General features: G+C 37.2%; 1 protein-coding gene across 5 annotated transcripts in view; it reads right to left on the bottom strand.

Annotated features, from left to right (window-relative positions):
* LOC308510307 (serum paraoxonase/arylesterase 2) overlaps positions 1-15,169 on the bottom strand; it is a 28,430-nt gene that overhangs the window by 11,620 nt on the left and 1,641 nt on the right. For 3 of the 5 annotated variants that reach the window (XM_081079487.1, XM_081079490.1, XM_081079489.1), the window contains exons 2-3: positions 8,272-8,342; positions 2,209-2,264 (exon numbers count right to left, since the gene is read on the bottom strand). In XM_081079487.1, the coding sequence (XP_080935613.1) occupies positions 2,209-2,264; positions 8,272-8,342 (127 nt within the window). Of the gene's footprint in view, positions 1-2,208; positions 2,265-8,271; positions 8,343-11,808; positions 13,045-15,169 lie in introns of those variants that run through there. The other 2 variants (XM_081079488.1, XM_081079491.1) reach the window with 2 other exon arrangements.

Raw genomic sequence — 15,169 nt, 5'->3', positions numbered from 1 at the left:
GATGGCCTAAAATGTTTGAAAGAAAAATAAACAACTGCCATGATGTATGAGTTATTCATTTAGAAAGGAGCATATTCTGGGGAATAGAAGAGACAATGATCAGTAAATTACAAAACAGCAGTAAAGTAGGATTGTTTCTCAACTTGAAAAAAAGAAAAAAATGTCATATAAGCAAGGAAGAAAAAAAGAAGAAATTCTGTTGACATGGCTATAAGATCACTGAGACTGTAATAAACCTCTCAGCTAAAATGGTTATAAATTTATGTGTTTGAAGACCTCACTCTCCTAATTCAGATTTATTTCTATGGGGAGAAAGTCTTGAAACAGTTCAGTGCTGGATTACACAAGTCTCTAAGAACATCTCCTTTGCAAAAACTAAAAATAAAAACAGCAACTGTCTTCAATTTTACTGAGGATTTTTGTATCTTTAGCTATGAATAATTTTGACTAGTAGTCCCAGTGTTTTTTCCTAAGCCTATAGACATATGTGCAAGCATGTGTTTCTAAACAAATCAAGAGTCCTACTAGAAATATCATTTTATTCATTCTCCGTAAGTAATTAACTAAAACTGTATTTTAAAAACTTAATATAAATATTAGTGTTTCTGTCAAAGCCCACAGTATTTCTTTATTCCCTCAGTGGTAACAACCAGTTGCTCACAGCCTTTCATATAAAAACCATCAGGAGCCTGAAGAGTGATCTAACCCTCATTCTCATCTACGCTGAGTTCTCTCACCTTTCTCATAAGTCTGACAACTATTTTATTAGTGTTGTGACTCTCTTCTAAAGCATCTCCAACTTTTTCACATCCTCCTCAGTCTCAGAGCCTGAAAATAATGGATGCTGAGAGGAAACAGAATAATTAAAGGCTGCCTTCAAAGTCAGAGATGAGGTGTGATCACAAAATACAGTGAATGTTTAAATTAAAAAATATACATAGTATAGTAAGAGACACGCTTTCCATTAATCCCCCTCAAAATACTCCCCCTCTCTTTGAACACACTTATCCCATCGTTCTTGCCACTTTCTGAAGCAGTTCTGGAAGTCCTCTTTTGTGTCTTTAGTTGCACTGTCACGGCTGCCTCGATGTCCTGAATTGATTCAAAACGTTTACCTTTCGTGGTCATTTTGACTTTGGGGAAGAGCCAGAAGTCACATGGTGCCAGGTACGATGAATAAGGTGGATGAGGACACAGCGTAATATTTTTATTTGACAGAAATTGCAGTACCAGAAGCGATGTGTGACACGGAGTGTTGTCATGATGGAAGATGAAGTAAAGACACTTGCAAAAGAGAACGTACAGAACTGCTTCAGAAAGTGGCAAGAATGATGGGATAAGTGTGTTCAAAGCTAGGGGAGTATTTTGAGGGGGATTGATGGCAATGTGTCTTTTACTGTAATAAATTGTTTTATTTGAACATTCACTTTATTTTTTTATCACCCCTCGTACTTCTTCCTCAAGAAAAACCAAACCCATGAAGAAAGATGCCAAGGACCCTCCTCCTCACCTAGACCCAAGCCAGAGTAGAAAGGTGGTCAGAACTTCCTGATCAGCCTGTTTACACAGTTTTCCAATTACAGTGGATATTGGTATAGGCCAGGATCCCACTAGTCAATGAACTTTAAAGTCTTTCGAATGTACTCGTACGCCCGTAAAGGTTATTATTTTTCAACTCATAAGAATTAAGGCACAAGTGAAAGGTACAAATGAACTCAGCTGATGACTTTCCACTTGTGACAGGCTATTCAGGGGGAAAATACAGGAAGAAAAAGCATTGACCTTGTCTAGGGAAGTTGGTATATTGTTAGAAAATAAACAATAATGGCAAGAATATTAGCCTCAAAATTGAATATCTAATGGAAAGGTAGATGCTGTATATAAAACAGTATAATGTAGTATTGAATACTCACAATTATACCCCAAATATCTTTTTCAATGACAAACTTTTAAAACACAGATTGCATTGGAACATTTTAGTGCAATGCAGTGGGGACATAAAGAGCAATAAATCAATTGACAAAATTTTTTCATCTCTACATTTATATAACTTTGAGGAAATTTTCCAAGATCCTGTTTAACCTGTCTTTTTTTGCAGAACATAGCTTTCAAAGTGAGGAATTTTAAAAATAAGTTATTACTCTGCAGGCCTCATAAAACTCCCTTATATCTCCTCCACTGAGGTTGGGGAGGAAAGAAAGTACTCACCACACTAAAGAAAGCCAGACCATTGGGAAGTATGTCAATATCTTCAGAGCCAGTTTCTGCAAGTTCAAGAAATAGATAAATGTCATGTTCAAATTTTATTTGTTAAATAGAGCATAACTAGGATTTTGTTTACTTTATAAGTGTCTGTATCTTTAGGAACGATTCTGCTTTTTTTCCTAAGGAACTACTCTCTTCAATAAACGTCAATCTAAATCCCTTCCTGCAGTGAACTTCTGACTTTAAATGTTAGATATTTTATGTTTACTCAAATCAAAGTCAAGTAGTCACTACATTTCCAGCAATAATACAGAAAAAGTTGACATCTGTACACTCTTATGATAAACATCCAGATGTCTGTACAAAAGTAATTGACATCAAGGGAATAGTACTTTCAGAATGAAGGGCTCATAGTCATTTAACCATGCAAATAGCCTTGTCCCTTTCTCTGCTCATTCTATCTGAAGCAAACATAGACATCTCTCTCATTATCAGAGATGAAACACCTGGGATTACATATTCCCTCTTTAAAAAACAATGCCTGCTTGTTCTCATAAGCAAAGAAAGCTTTCTGTTTAATCTTTAAATTTAGGCTTTAAATTACAGGGGGGAAATAAAAACTAGCAAAAGAAAATTAATGAGAAATACCATGCACCTAAGCCAGTTGAAGCTTCTAACGCTTGTCTCTGATGCAGGCTACAATTACTATTGATTGTTTATTGATTGTCTGCAGTACACTCCACACAGCACAGCAAATAATTAGACATAAGACCTTCCAGCGGTCTCACTGTGTAAATTCCGCAGACAGATAATAGACCCAAACACAAGAAAAGAGGAATAAAAATGGCTTAGATGAAGCCAAATCATGACACATTTTTTGAGTCCACAAAATCCAATCTTCCCTTTCAAGACCTCTCCAAAGGATTTCTCCAAGATTATTTCTAGGTTGTCAAAAACAAACAGCATCTATCCAGCCATTTTGGTTTTGATTCATGAGTTTGCCTTTAGCCAGTTGCCTCCAGTGTTGCTTGCTGACTTTATTGTAGTGGAGAAAAGTAAAAGAAAAGAAAATGCCAAGAACTTCACTTTATAAAGATAACCTATCGGTCTGTTGCTTGGAAAGGAGATATAGATAAGCTTAAGCATGGTCCAGTGGAAGAGCTTTTAACCTGGGGTCTGTGGATGCCTTAGGAGCCAAAATGGGTTTCAAAGAGTCTATGAACCTTTTGAAATTCTATGCAATGCAAAATGTCTTCTATATGTACAGACGAGAAATTTTCTGTGAAAAGGGTCTGAGCTTTCAGCATATTCAAACAAAATGGGTCTATGATACCACAAAATGGATAAGAACCACTAGACGCTAGTCCCATGGTGGTTCTCAACTGGTAATGGGTAGGGACCAGAGGAAGTCTACACCACATAAAAACACACACACCACATACAAACACACACAACACACACACACACACACACACACACACACACACACGGAGAATTCTAGTCTAAGTTTTGCTTTCTGGAGCTCAATTAATTAAAAGTTGTTGTTCCTGAAAAATTACTTTAGACAATTTAATTTCAATGTGTTCATGCTTACACACAGATAAAAAGATATACAGAAAAAAATTAACAATGTGTCTTTGGATGGTAGGATTGTGAGTAATTTTCACTTTCTTCTTTATACTTTTTTGTTTAAAGTTTTCCATGAATAATAGTATTGTTTTAATAATCGAGAAGAAAAATGTTTTTAAAATATATTTTTATGTCAACTCCATTGTAACTTCTTTCTGTTTAATCTTATGTCTAATTCCAAGAAAATAAATAAATCTTACCTATAGCTAGGTTTTGAATATTTTCAAGGTCTATTCTCCCATCTTCATTTCTATAGCCGTTACTGTACTAGGTCTTTATCATCTCATATCAGCTCTTTGGTGTGATTACTACAAGGGTAGTCAACACAGGGAAAACTTTTTCTTCAATAATAAAAATAGTAACAGTAGTAATAGCTACTAACATATATTGTTTACAAAGTACCAGTCGCCATGTAACAATGTATTTTGTATACATTATTTCAAAACATTTTCATAACCCTAAGAAGCAATATCATTCTCTCTTATTTTAGAGTATAAAATATGGAGATTTTGAAAGGTTAAGCAAATAATACAAGATCACTGGAAAGATGGGACTCGAGTTCTTTTGTTCTGACTTAAAAACACATAGGGAAAAAAGTACAACTTAGCATTTAATGAATTTTCTGTCGGAACCATCCCCTGGTTCCTCTCTAAAACTTCACTTTGTAAATTCAATGGTGGTAAATTCAATACGTAGGCTTTTGTCCCCCGAAAATGTTTACTTCCTTGCCTCTCAACAAGATTTTTACCAATTCCTATCCTGTACTTTGCTTTAAAACCTCTTTCAAAACCCTTTTTCTCTAGAAAATCTTCTAGCTTAGCACATCTGATTTCAATCTCTTCTTATTCCTTTAGCAATTATCTCTCTGTGACAGAGATGGCCAACGGCTCCCTAATCTCCACACTCCCTGTCTTCCTTTTCAGCTACAGCCACATGGCAACACAGCTGCACACATTTCCTACCCGTTCTTGCTGGTAGATGTGGTCATTTGTCTGAGTTTAGATTAGGGATGTGGTAGTAGTACAAGATGGATGTAACTACTAGGTAAAATAAAGTAAAAAATCATATTCACGTAAATTTTCTTTTTACCCTTTACTGCTGGGAAATGGCAAGACTGGAGTTCTAGACTCGGTCGACATGGAAGCAGTATGTTGCAGAGAGTGCTATTGATTGCTTCATTAGCCTTTGTCCTAGAACAACCACACAGGGCAGAGTCATCTAATCACCCTAGGCATATTTGCTCCTCTTTCAACTGTCAAGTATGAGGAAATAAACTTCTCTCTTCTCTAAGTTACTTACTGTCAAATGTAACAGCAAATCTGGCCTTGCCATACCCAATAGAGTATACGGCATGTACTGTAGCCCATTATTTTCCACTTTTTTAGTTCACTAGTCAGGTATGTGCGTTAATCCTCTGCGTGAAGATACGATACAGGAAAGTGAATTTGCAAAAGTTATTAAACCTCTCCAAGCCGAGTCTTGGGTCCTTATTTCTTATAAAAAGAAAAAAGATATCTATATCTCACAGTAGTGGATTAATGTTGTTTTCCTATTTGTAGGTAGATCGTAAAGTACTTGATGACAAGTGCTACAATTTTTATACGCTTTTTTTTTTTAACCTCCCAAGCAGCAATTATTGTAAAGGTCTTGATTGCTAAGTATATAAAATCGTTACTTAACTCGAGACAATATATTCAAAATTTTGTTTTAGTCCAAGCTGGCACTCTGAATGCCAGCATTTTCAAAGACATTTAGAAAATGTTTTAAACTTTTAAGCCGCAGGTAGAGTGAACTAATTCTTGTCAACATAATTTTTATTATTTAGATATTGATATTATGCCAAATCCTGGGTGTGTAAAAGATTAATTTCTGTAAGAAACACTGGGAAGGAATACAAAAATATGGAATAAATAGTGAAGTTACTTTCTGTCCAAGAAGGTACACATTCTGTATGATATGAGGTAGATGATTATTATTTATTAAAACAGAAAGACATGAGATGATATGATATGTATAAAGCACCCAAGAGTTACAAAGAGTTAATTTCCAGTCATGGTAAATGTAGCATTGCAGTGTGTGTCTGTGTGTGTGTATGGGTGTGTGTGTGTGTGTGTGTGTGTTGATGAGGTAGAGGGGAAAGGAGAAGTGGTCTTAGCTCTTGGAGGAATAACTTGGCCTCAAGTACATGACTACTACTCTTTCCAAAGTGGACTAACAGGGGGAACCTCTCTACCCTGCTGCACACCATAAGAAGTTGCTTTTGCCTGGATGGGAAAGCATGCCCAGCACACTTATTCCTTATAATCAAAGACCACTGAACAAGCAACTGTTGTTAAAAACATATAACCACAAGCTATTATTAACCATTATGCATCGCTAACATAGCATTCAACAAATGTTCATATAGTGTATGCTAACCACAGAACAAAAGCAAAAAAGAAAGGGGGAAAAAAAGGCTCAATTCTAATTAGATCTAAAAATGTCTCCCAAATGTGCTTCTAATCACTCATTGTCTTCGCTCTGTTGCCTTTTGAAGTGCCTCAGAGGCATTAAACACTTCACAAGAGGGGCCATAGGTGACATATTTCCTCATTCTTTCCAATTCCAGACAGCAGCTCACACACATCACAACATAAAGGTCACAAACACAGACAGACGCTTGTTCAGAATACAAATGTTGTTGGGCTTATTTTTCTCTGAGGAGCCCTCCATCCCAGTGAATTGTAATAGCAATACATTTGGCAGTCTGTCCTGTAATGTGTCTGGCTGTGCCCTATTGTCTACTCTGAGATTTGAATTCACAGAAGGTGGGCTTTGCAAAGCCAAGGGCTGCTTAATAATTTGATGATTATTAATTCAGTAGCAAAAGTAACTTTAGAGATCACTGACTCAACCTCCCAACCTTGTACAACATTCCTCCCAGATGCCATCTGGCTTTTGCTTAGTGACCAATTCTGAGGGGGCTCTTCGTGATGGCAGCCAGAAGGCAGGATGCATTGCTGAGTGTCTTGGGATTCCAGACCTTAGTTCTAGAACTGTCTGCATTATCCAGCACAGATCTAGTCAATCTGGTAATTGATACTGAATTTGTATCCTCCTGCTGTTTGGGCAATTGAAAAAAAGAAGCCCCAGAAGAAAGAAGTCAAAGGAGTCTGGAGAAGGGAGATAGGACTGGGAAAAATAGAAAAGTAGAAACAGAAAAAAAGGAGACAAAACATTTAAGAAATAGATGTGCAAAAAAGGAGAGGTGAGTAACAGAATCGGAAAGAAACTTTGAAGTGGAAAAATCTCTTCTGAAAACTGATAGCGTTCATGAAAGTGAAGCCTTTCTGTTTGATATCAAGAAGGATCATTACTTTGTTTCTTGTAAAAGATCATTGTGAACTCTGTCTGGAGAGAATGTGGTTATAAATATGAGGTACTCAGTGTAAGAGTGCTGCCAACTTGAGGGCAATGTAGCAATGATTATCAAAACTTTAAACACATATACTAACTGAAGGTCAGTCCCACTGTTGAGGATTTCTCCTACAGACAAATACAAGAGCTATACACACAGTAATGTTCACATTCATTTGTTTGTAGGTACAAAAAACAGTGACCACCAAATATGCATTAAGAAGGAATTGGTTGAATAAATCATGGTACGTGCAAATACTAAAAAGAATGAGGTATCTCTACATGTGCTGATGTGGAAAGCTGTTCACAGCGTGTTTGGAATGAAGCAGGTTGCAGAATATAATCTTAACACTAAGGTGCCATCGGTGGAAAAAAATTAGAGACGTATATATATGCATATATAGGCACACCTCATTTTATTGTTTTCTACAAATTGAAATCAAAGCCCTCTACCAGCAAAAGGATTGCAGCTCGCTTTATGGAGATACTTGACTGTATAGCAATGGTCTGGAACTGAACTTGCAATATTTCTCTGAGGTATGCCTGTATTTGTTTGCATTTGCATTGGAAATATCAGGAAGGATAAGAAAGAAACTTCATCTCTTGGATTATGTCTGTGGGGGATAGAGATGTTGTTGAGAGATTTTTGTTTTCCATTTTATAACTTCTTTTTCTTCTGTCTTAGCTTCACTATCTGACGACTAGGCTAATGGAACACAGATCTCGGTGGCCACACGACAAGGATCACAGACTTTACAAAAATAGTTCAGAAAAGTCACTAAGCAAGTAAGAAAGCAAACAATAAACATAGGTTTATACAACTAATGAATAATTAACTAATTAATAATTAATACAGTGACAAAAAGAAAGAAGAAATACAGGGCACATCAGATCAAAAGAGGTTGGCTGAAGAGGTTTGTTGATCTCATGTGATTTCTCCTCTGATAAACAGTAAATACGTGCCAAAATACTGTTAATGAGTATTTGACTGTTGGTGGCCAAAAACTGTTAGGTGTATAACAAGCATTTTCTCATGCTTACCAATGCCTTTAATCAGATGGCAGTTTGGAAGGTCTACAGATTCTACTTCTCTGGAAGCTTTAAGCCGATTCCTGTTAAAAAAAAAAAAATTATCTGTTTATGTATTCCCTGCTTTGTTGCAGAAAAGCTTTATAGAGGCTTATAGCTATACAGAAAACACAGCATAAGCCTAAAACAAAGAGACAGTAGAAGGACAAGGGTAGGAAAATAAAACAGCACCAGAAATTAAGTTAAAATAAAGACACATATCACAGAGTTCTATAGGTGAACGTGGGTTGTAAAGAAAGTCAGTAACTCAATAAATAAAACTTCTCAAGCAAATTCCTATGCAAATATAAACCTGGCACCAGGTCACATTTCTCATGGCTCTAGTGTTGTGGGAAGAGTTCCAGATGTAGAACGGGAAGTCCTGTCTTCCTTCTAAGGACTCAGGGGAGCCGAGAAATACTCAGACCCCTCTGCAATATGACACAGTGATTGAAGGTGGGGTGGGATGTGGGGGGCAACAGAAAATGTCACTGTTCAGAGCCTGGCACACAGAAGACACCCTACAAATAAAAATATTAAGAAATCAGTAGAGAAGGTCCCATCCCTGTGACAATATTTACTGGGGTGAGAAGGTTGGAAAGCACCACCTACTTGAACAAAACTATTTGCTGTGGTTGTTTTGCAAAATCCAAAGTTCAGAAATAATGAGAAAAAGTTGAGCTGTAATAAAATATTTTTTAAAAAATCATACAGAGGGGGGTTGACACAGTGTGAGGGATATAAATGATAAATGTCTAACTATTACATTGTTTTGTGCACCAGAAACTAATAATAAAAAAATCAAACACTACCAAAGGAAAATGAAATAAAATAAAATAAAATATCCCCCCCTGCCTTCCCACCCTGGAGTAGAGGGTCACAGAGACGTGTCCAGCAAAAACACATCCGGGACCTATTGTTTTGAAGGCCACGTACGATATAGGCTTCCCCTCTTTTTTCCTTATTGTCTCACATTCCCTTTCTGTTCTCTATAGTCATCAATTATAACATTCACAGAGTAGCTTATATTTTTTCAAAGTGGTTCACACATGCACATTTACGGGACCAAGGGACAATTTGCCACTTGTCTCTCGTCTATTCATATCCTTGACAGCCTCTGATTTTCAGACACCAAATATGAGGAAAGCTGCTGGTTTCTCAACAAAATGGAAGAAAGCCGAGGCCGAGATAACCCGGAGTCACCAACAGGTGGTGGCAACTGCTACATATGTCGGCAATGCATATGTATCATACATAAAGTTTCTAACTAAAACGTTAATCTGTATGTCTGGAATCTGGAATCATAAAACTCAAATAGTGAAACAAAATAGCCATAAAGTAACAATAAATGGATAAAATAAATAAATAATATACACATGTAAGAAAAATTAAAACAAGGGAAATAACAAATAAAATGTAAAACAAAGCTATAGAACATACAAGAAATCTCACATTTCCAAGGTGCAGGAGTGATTTAAAGGGGAAAACAAATGTCTTTAACCTAATGTAGGAGTGGCACTAACACTAGTGATGAGAATGCTGTTTTTGGTCATCGTAGGTGGTACAAGGAAATCAATAATAAAAGCAGCTAAAATGTATTGATTCTCCCACAATTCTATGTGATTTACATGAATGCATTCATTGAATTCTTACTACAACCCTAAGAAGCAGGTACCATAATCCTCATTGTAGAGATGAGAAAACGGATTGAGACGTAAAGCCACCCTCCTGAGGTTTGGAGTCCAGCTGGGAGACAGGGCTCTCATGTACTCTGGGATTTTGCTCAGAAAGGAGTGAAGAGATCTGTGCTTCTGTCTTAGCAGTAAGACTGAAAGGCACATCAACAAGTCACTCAATCTCTCTCTATAGGCCTCAGTCGTCTTTGTGTATGAAATCAAGATGAGACTGGAAAACCTCCACGGTTCTGCTGATATTGTAGGATTCCTGAAACAGGTGTAAATATGTCAGGAGGTCGCAGCTGCAGTTGTCAAGTTTCTGCATCACTCGTTTGGGTGTGAATTTTATACAACTTACTATTATGCCCATTTGACTATATAAAAACTGGGGTAATGATGATTACCATCTACCTTTTTCAAATATAAATGATATAGCGTTGGTGGTATAGTAGTGAGCATAGCAGCCTTCCAAATATAAATGATACGGATGAAATAAAATCAGACGTGTTTGAACAGTTTAATATGGGGTATTTTTCAGAGTCACCTTAGGTTTGTATAAATGACTGATGATTGTACTTTGCTCATAGGGCAATCTTCGTCAACTAGTTGTACAATATCATCTCTAGATATGCAGACTGAACACTATTAACACCGAAGAAGTACACAAAGTCTGCGCACAAGTTCTAGTTAATCAAATCAGGTTTCCTTGTCTTTCTTTTATGATAAAAGAGAGGATTTTACTTCCATCCATTGTGGCCCATCAAGAGTCTCAAATTCTTTCTGTAGAAAACTGCTAGGCTTTTCCTGGCAGAATTGTCAGTTCCCTATTCATCAGTGGACTTCTGCATTCCAGGGTGGCAAAACGTGTTAGCTGACAAACCTAAAGCCATTCTCACCCCCTTTCTTTCTTGACCTTCTCCATTGCAGAGGCAGGCCAGCCAAATATTTGCTTTCCTAGGCTCCTGTGTATTTGGGGATAATCATATGACCCAGGCTTTGGGGAAAGACATTTTTGTTCCTGATAGAAGCAGAGAGAAGAAGAGAGTAAACTGGCATCACTCTTTCTCCCTTCTTCACGATCTGACTACACATACAGTGCTTGGGACTACAGCAACCATTCAGCATCCTTAACATGTCAAGTATGGGATCATAAGGCCATTAGTAAAGGATCTATGAACAAAGTATAAGAACCTAGTTCCTTGATGTGATCACTGACTTCATGGACAAGCTCCAAAATGCTCCACCTGAAGAGTTTTTATCATGTGAGAAAAATAAGCCCCTCTTTGTATAAGCTACCATTAATTTGATGTATGTTCTTGCAGCTGAAAGCACTCCTAAATGATAGTAGATTTAAGAAGTTTGGGGAATATACAAAAGAGAACCATACAAACTTCTTTGGACTAGCAAATCAATCAGCCTAAATGCATCCATGCTAAAAAAATAAAATAAAAAAGATAAATGGTACAAACACAAATAAGTGATATATTTGCTACAACCTATTTGCTACCTAATACTTTATGTCCGTAGCATGCTTATGAAGGGACTAGGTCAGAGATGGAATAGCTGTTGCTCCCCTGCTGTCATGCAGACATTGCTAATCAATCACAGCACCCTTCCCTATAACCAGGAGCTAGCCTCAGACACGATGTTCCACGTAACCACTACCAGTCCATAAAAATGGACACTCAAGATAAAAGCTATTTGCCTTCTCTGTTTCTAGGTTCCTTTTGTTTTTCCCATTTTCCTTTTCTTTTTCATTAAAATTTAGTTATTTGCCTTTTAGTTACAAGTATTTGATAGGTATAATACAGGAAAGAATATACTCGTAAAGCACCTTTGTTCAAATGAGCCAGCCATCCTTCCCAAAGTGACGGCCACCAAAAACATGTATTTCAGAGTTCTTAATCTGAGGTCCAGTGACCTTCAAGGAATCTATGGGGAAAATTAAGGGATCCATGAACTCGAATGGGGAAAAATACATTTTTATTTAAACATTTAAGTGAAATTGAGTATTTCCTTTGATGATGACTGTGGGCAACAAATCATAGGACTTTCTATTAGTACCTGTAACTCCGTCATTAATAAAATTACAGACATTGTTACATCACATGGCAGTTGTTGTAGACGTCTCAAAATACCATTTATACTCATCACTACTTCAAAATATCTACTGTTAGATATTCAATTACCTCTAGATCTATTTAAGGCTTTAATAAAGAAAGTCCATGTCATTATATCATACATTAGATTTTAAAAAGCTTGGCAACAGTATTTAAGTATTTAAATTAGTATTAACTTAAATAATATTTAAGTTTGTTGTGTAATCCTGTGCATTTTATTTTATGCATTTATAAACATAATGTTGAAAAGGAGTCGAGTTCACCAGACTGCCAAAGGGATCGACGGCATATAAAGTCTAAGAACACCTGCTTGTACATGATTGCCATCATAGGTAACTGTTACTGAGTACTTACCATGTGGCCGGCATTGTTCTAGGACTTGATAAGAATGACCTCCACAGCCCCCCTATGGAGCAGGTAGTATTATTATCCCCATCCTACAGATTAAGAAACTGAGACACAGAAAAGTGAATTAAAAAGCTAAGGTCTCAGGTAAACAGTAGAGTTAGGAAATGAATTCAGGCTATCTGGCCACAAAGCATGAACCATCAGTCATTATCATGAAATCGATCAATATTTCTTTCACTCAGAAAACAGTATTACCCATCCAGAGTGGAATGAGATAGGGGCAGTTAGCTACTGTCTTGCCTCATTGGGTGGCAGAAGTAAGGGGGCCCCAGGCTGTGGTGCCAACATGTCTTGAGCAAACTGAACACAGTCTTACCACCAAGCATAACTATATTCCATATCTCACTGCCTTTGAATTTACAAGCCACTGATGGGGCTTTATCTTTTTAGTAGACTTAAAAAACAGGTAGACAGGGGCTTTTTTATATACAGACTTGTAAAATGCTTTGGAATTCAACCCTAGGGCCCCTGTAATGCTTGCACTTGATAACTAAGAATTTGGGTTTAGGCCCGCAAAGCTGGGGAATATCTGTTCCAATGGCAGAAACGCTAGGAGGCTGTGGGGGACCTGGACTCAGAAGACCTGGTTTACAGTAGAGGTTCAGCACTAACTAGTTACCCTCTCCCAGCCTCAGTTTTCACATGTACAATATAGAAAAGAAGACATATATGAAAACTTAATGAAGTCATAAATGTCAAATGGCTTACTTTCCAAACATTGTTAAATGTACACTTGGGTTTAATATAAAGAACTTTTGAAACTTCTGACACAGTGACCAGCATATAGTCACACACTAAATAAGAAGGATGGTGGTTTCAGAAAAAAAAACAAAAACGCCTGACCCTTCAGAAGTATTCAAAAGCAGACTGGAGAGCTTCTTGGGGGAGCTGTCATAAAAAGCGTCAGGCAAGAAGCAGAATGTTCAGATGCTTGTTTTGGGGATTCCTGCCCACACACGGGTCTCTAATGCACTCAAGACTCTTAATTCACTCAAAGGTGTGTACTTTGCAACAGGAAGCAGCTGGCCTGGGGATATTTGTGCATTTCTGTTTTCTCTTTTATTACCCAACAAGGGAGAAGTGGAAAAGTCAGGTGTGATATGCCGTCTTCCCCTGGGAATCTGAGCCAGTTACAGTTCAGAAGGAAAGGGACAACTTTGATTCCATTTAACCATCTGGGACATACTTATGCTAAAAAATTACTCATTGTTTATCAGAAATTCAAGTTGAAATTTAAGTGGGCATCCTATGGGAGAGAAATAACTTGATTACCAAAGTACCATCTCCAAAAAAGAGAGTAATGAAATAGCAGGTGCCAGATTACAGCAACAAAAACAAAAACCTGTTTTTTGAAGAGCCTTTCCTTGTGGAGAGTTGGGAACATGCTGCCTTTAGAAATAGATTCTAAGCGTCTGAAAGGAGAAATGGTACGCATTTGAGCAGTCCACCAAACTCTGTAAACAGTAGGTACTTGATTCTGCAATCATAGGGTCACCAGATAAAATACAAGATGCCCAGTTAAATTTGAATTTCAGAAAAAATGAATGCTCTTTCAGTATGATTATGTGCCTAGTATTGCATGGGATATACTTATACTAAAAAAGGATTCATTGTTTATATGAAATTCAAATTTAACTGGGCATTCTGCATTGTTATTTGCTAAATCTAGCCACACATCACTCATTCCAACATTCTCACATCAGCTGCTTTGGGGCTTCAACTATCCAATGAAGTGACCACCCTATAAAGTCACTGCTGAATAAAGTAGATTAGTCAAGTTTTTATAAAGATGCATTCAATTGTAAATTACCTATCAGGTGTATTCTCTGTTAAGTAAGCTTTATTTACTTTTTCTTAGATTTGCAACCATAACATTTATCATTTCAAGGGACTTAAATTTAAAATCTTAAGATTAATAAGAAAAGAGTGTTAACTGAGAAAATTTCAACTTGTAGAAACACTAGTGGTTTGAACTTTAGGAACAACTTAATCAGTTTGTGAATTTTAGTAATCTTGCCTTTGAAACTGAGAACTGGTTAGATCATACAAAATCATCCAACTCATGTTGGATGTTCTGAATGTTCTGAATGTTCTGGGGGCAGCCGGATGGCTCAGTTAGTTAGACCACAGCTCTGAACAACAGGGTTGCCGGTTCGATTCCCACATGGGCCAGTGAGCTGCGCCCTCCACAACTAGATTGAAGGACAACTACTTGGAGCTGATGGGCCCTGGAGAAACGCACTGTTCCCCAATATTCCCCAATAAAATTTATAAAATAAAATGAATCTTAAAAAAGAATGTTCTGCAGAGCAGGATGGGCATTTACATTACATGAAAATTAAGGTCAACGTGTCCATTTCCTACCTGTAAGCTTCTTCTCCAACTCTAACCACGCCCCACTCCCAAAACACGTGCACACACTGTTCCTCCTCCTTCTATCCCTGTATTTGCAGATGAAGTTACAGCTACTGGACACTAGAGCCAAAATTCTGGTATATCACCTATGACTTCCCTTCATTTCTGGAGTTCCAGAGTTTGGGGCCCTGTTATTATTTCCAAACTATTTCCAAACTACTGCAATACCTTAACTAGTTTCCCCATATCTACTTGCTCTCCCTTCTAGAACTTCGCAACTCTAACTGCCTATTATAATAAAATTATCAGGAA

Source organism: Rhinolophus hipposideros (assembly GCF_964194185.1).
Source record: "Rhinolophus hipposideros genome assembly, chromosome: 18".
NCBI classification, from domain to species: Eukaryota; Metazoa; Chordata; class Mammalia; order Chiroptera; family Rhinolophidae; genus Rhinolophus; species Rhinolophus hipposideros.
The sequence above is the reverse complement of the archived record's forward strand: the minus strand, read 5'-3'. Positions and strand labels throughout refer to the sequence as shown.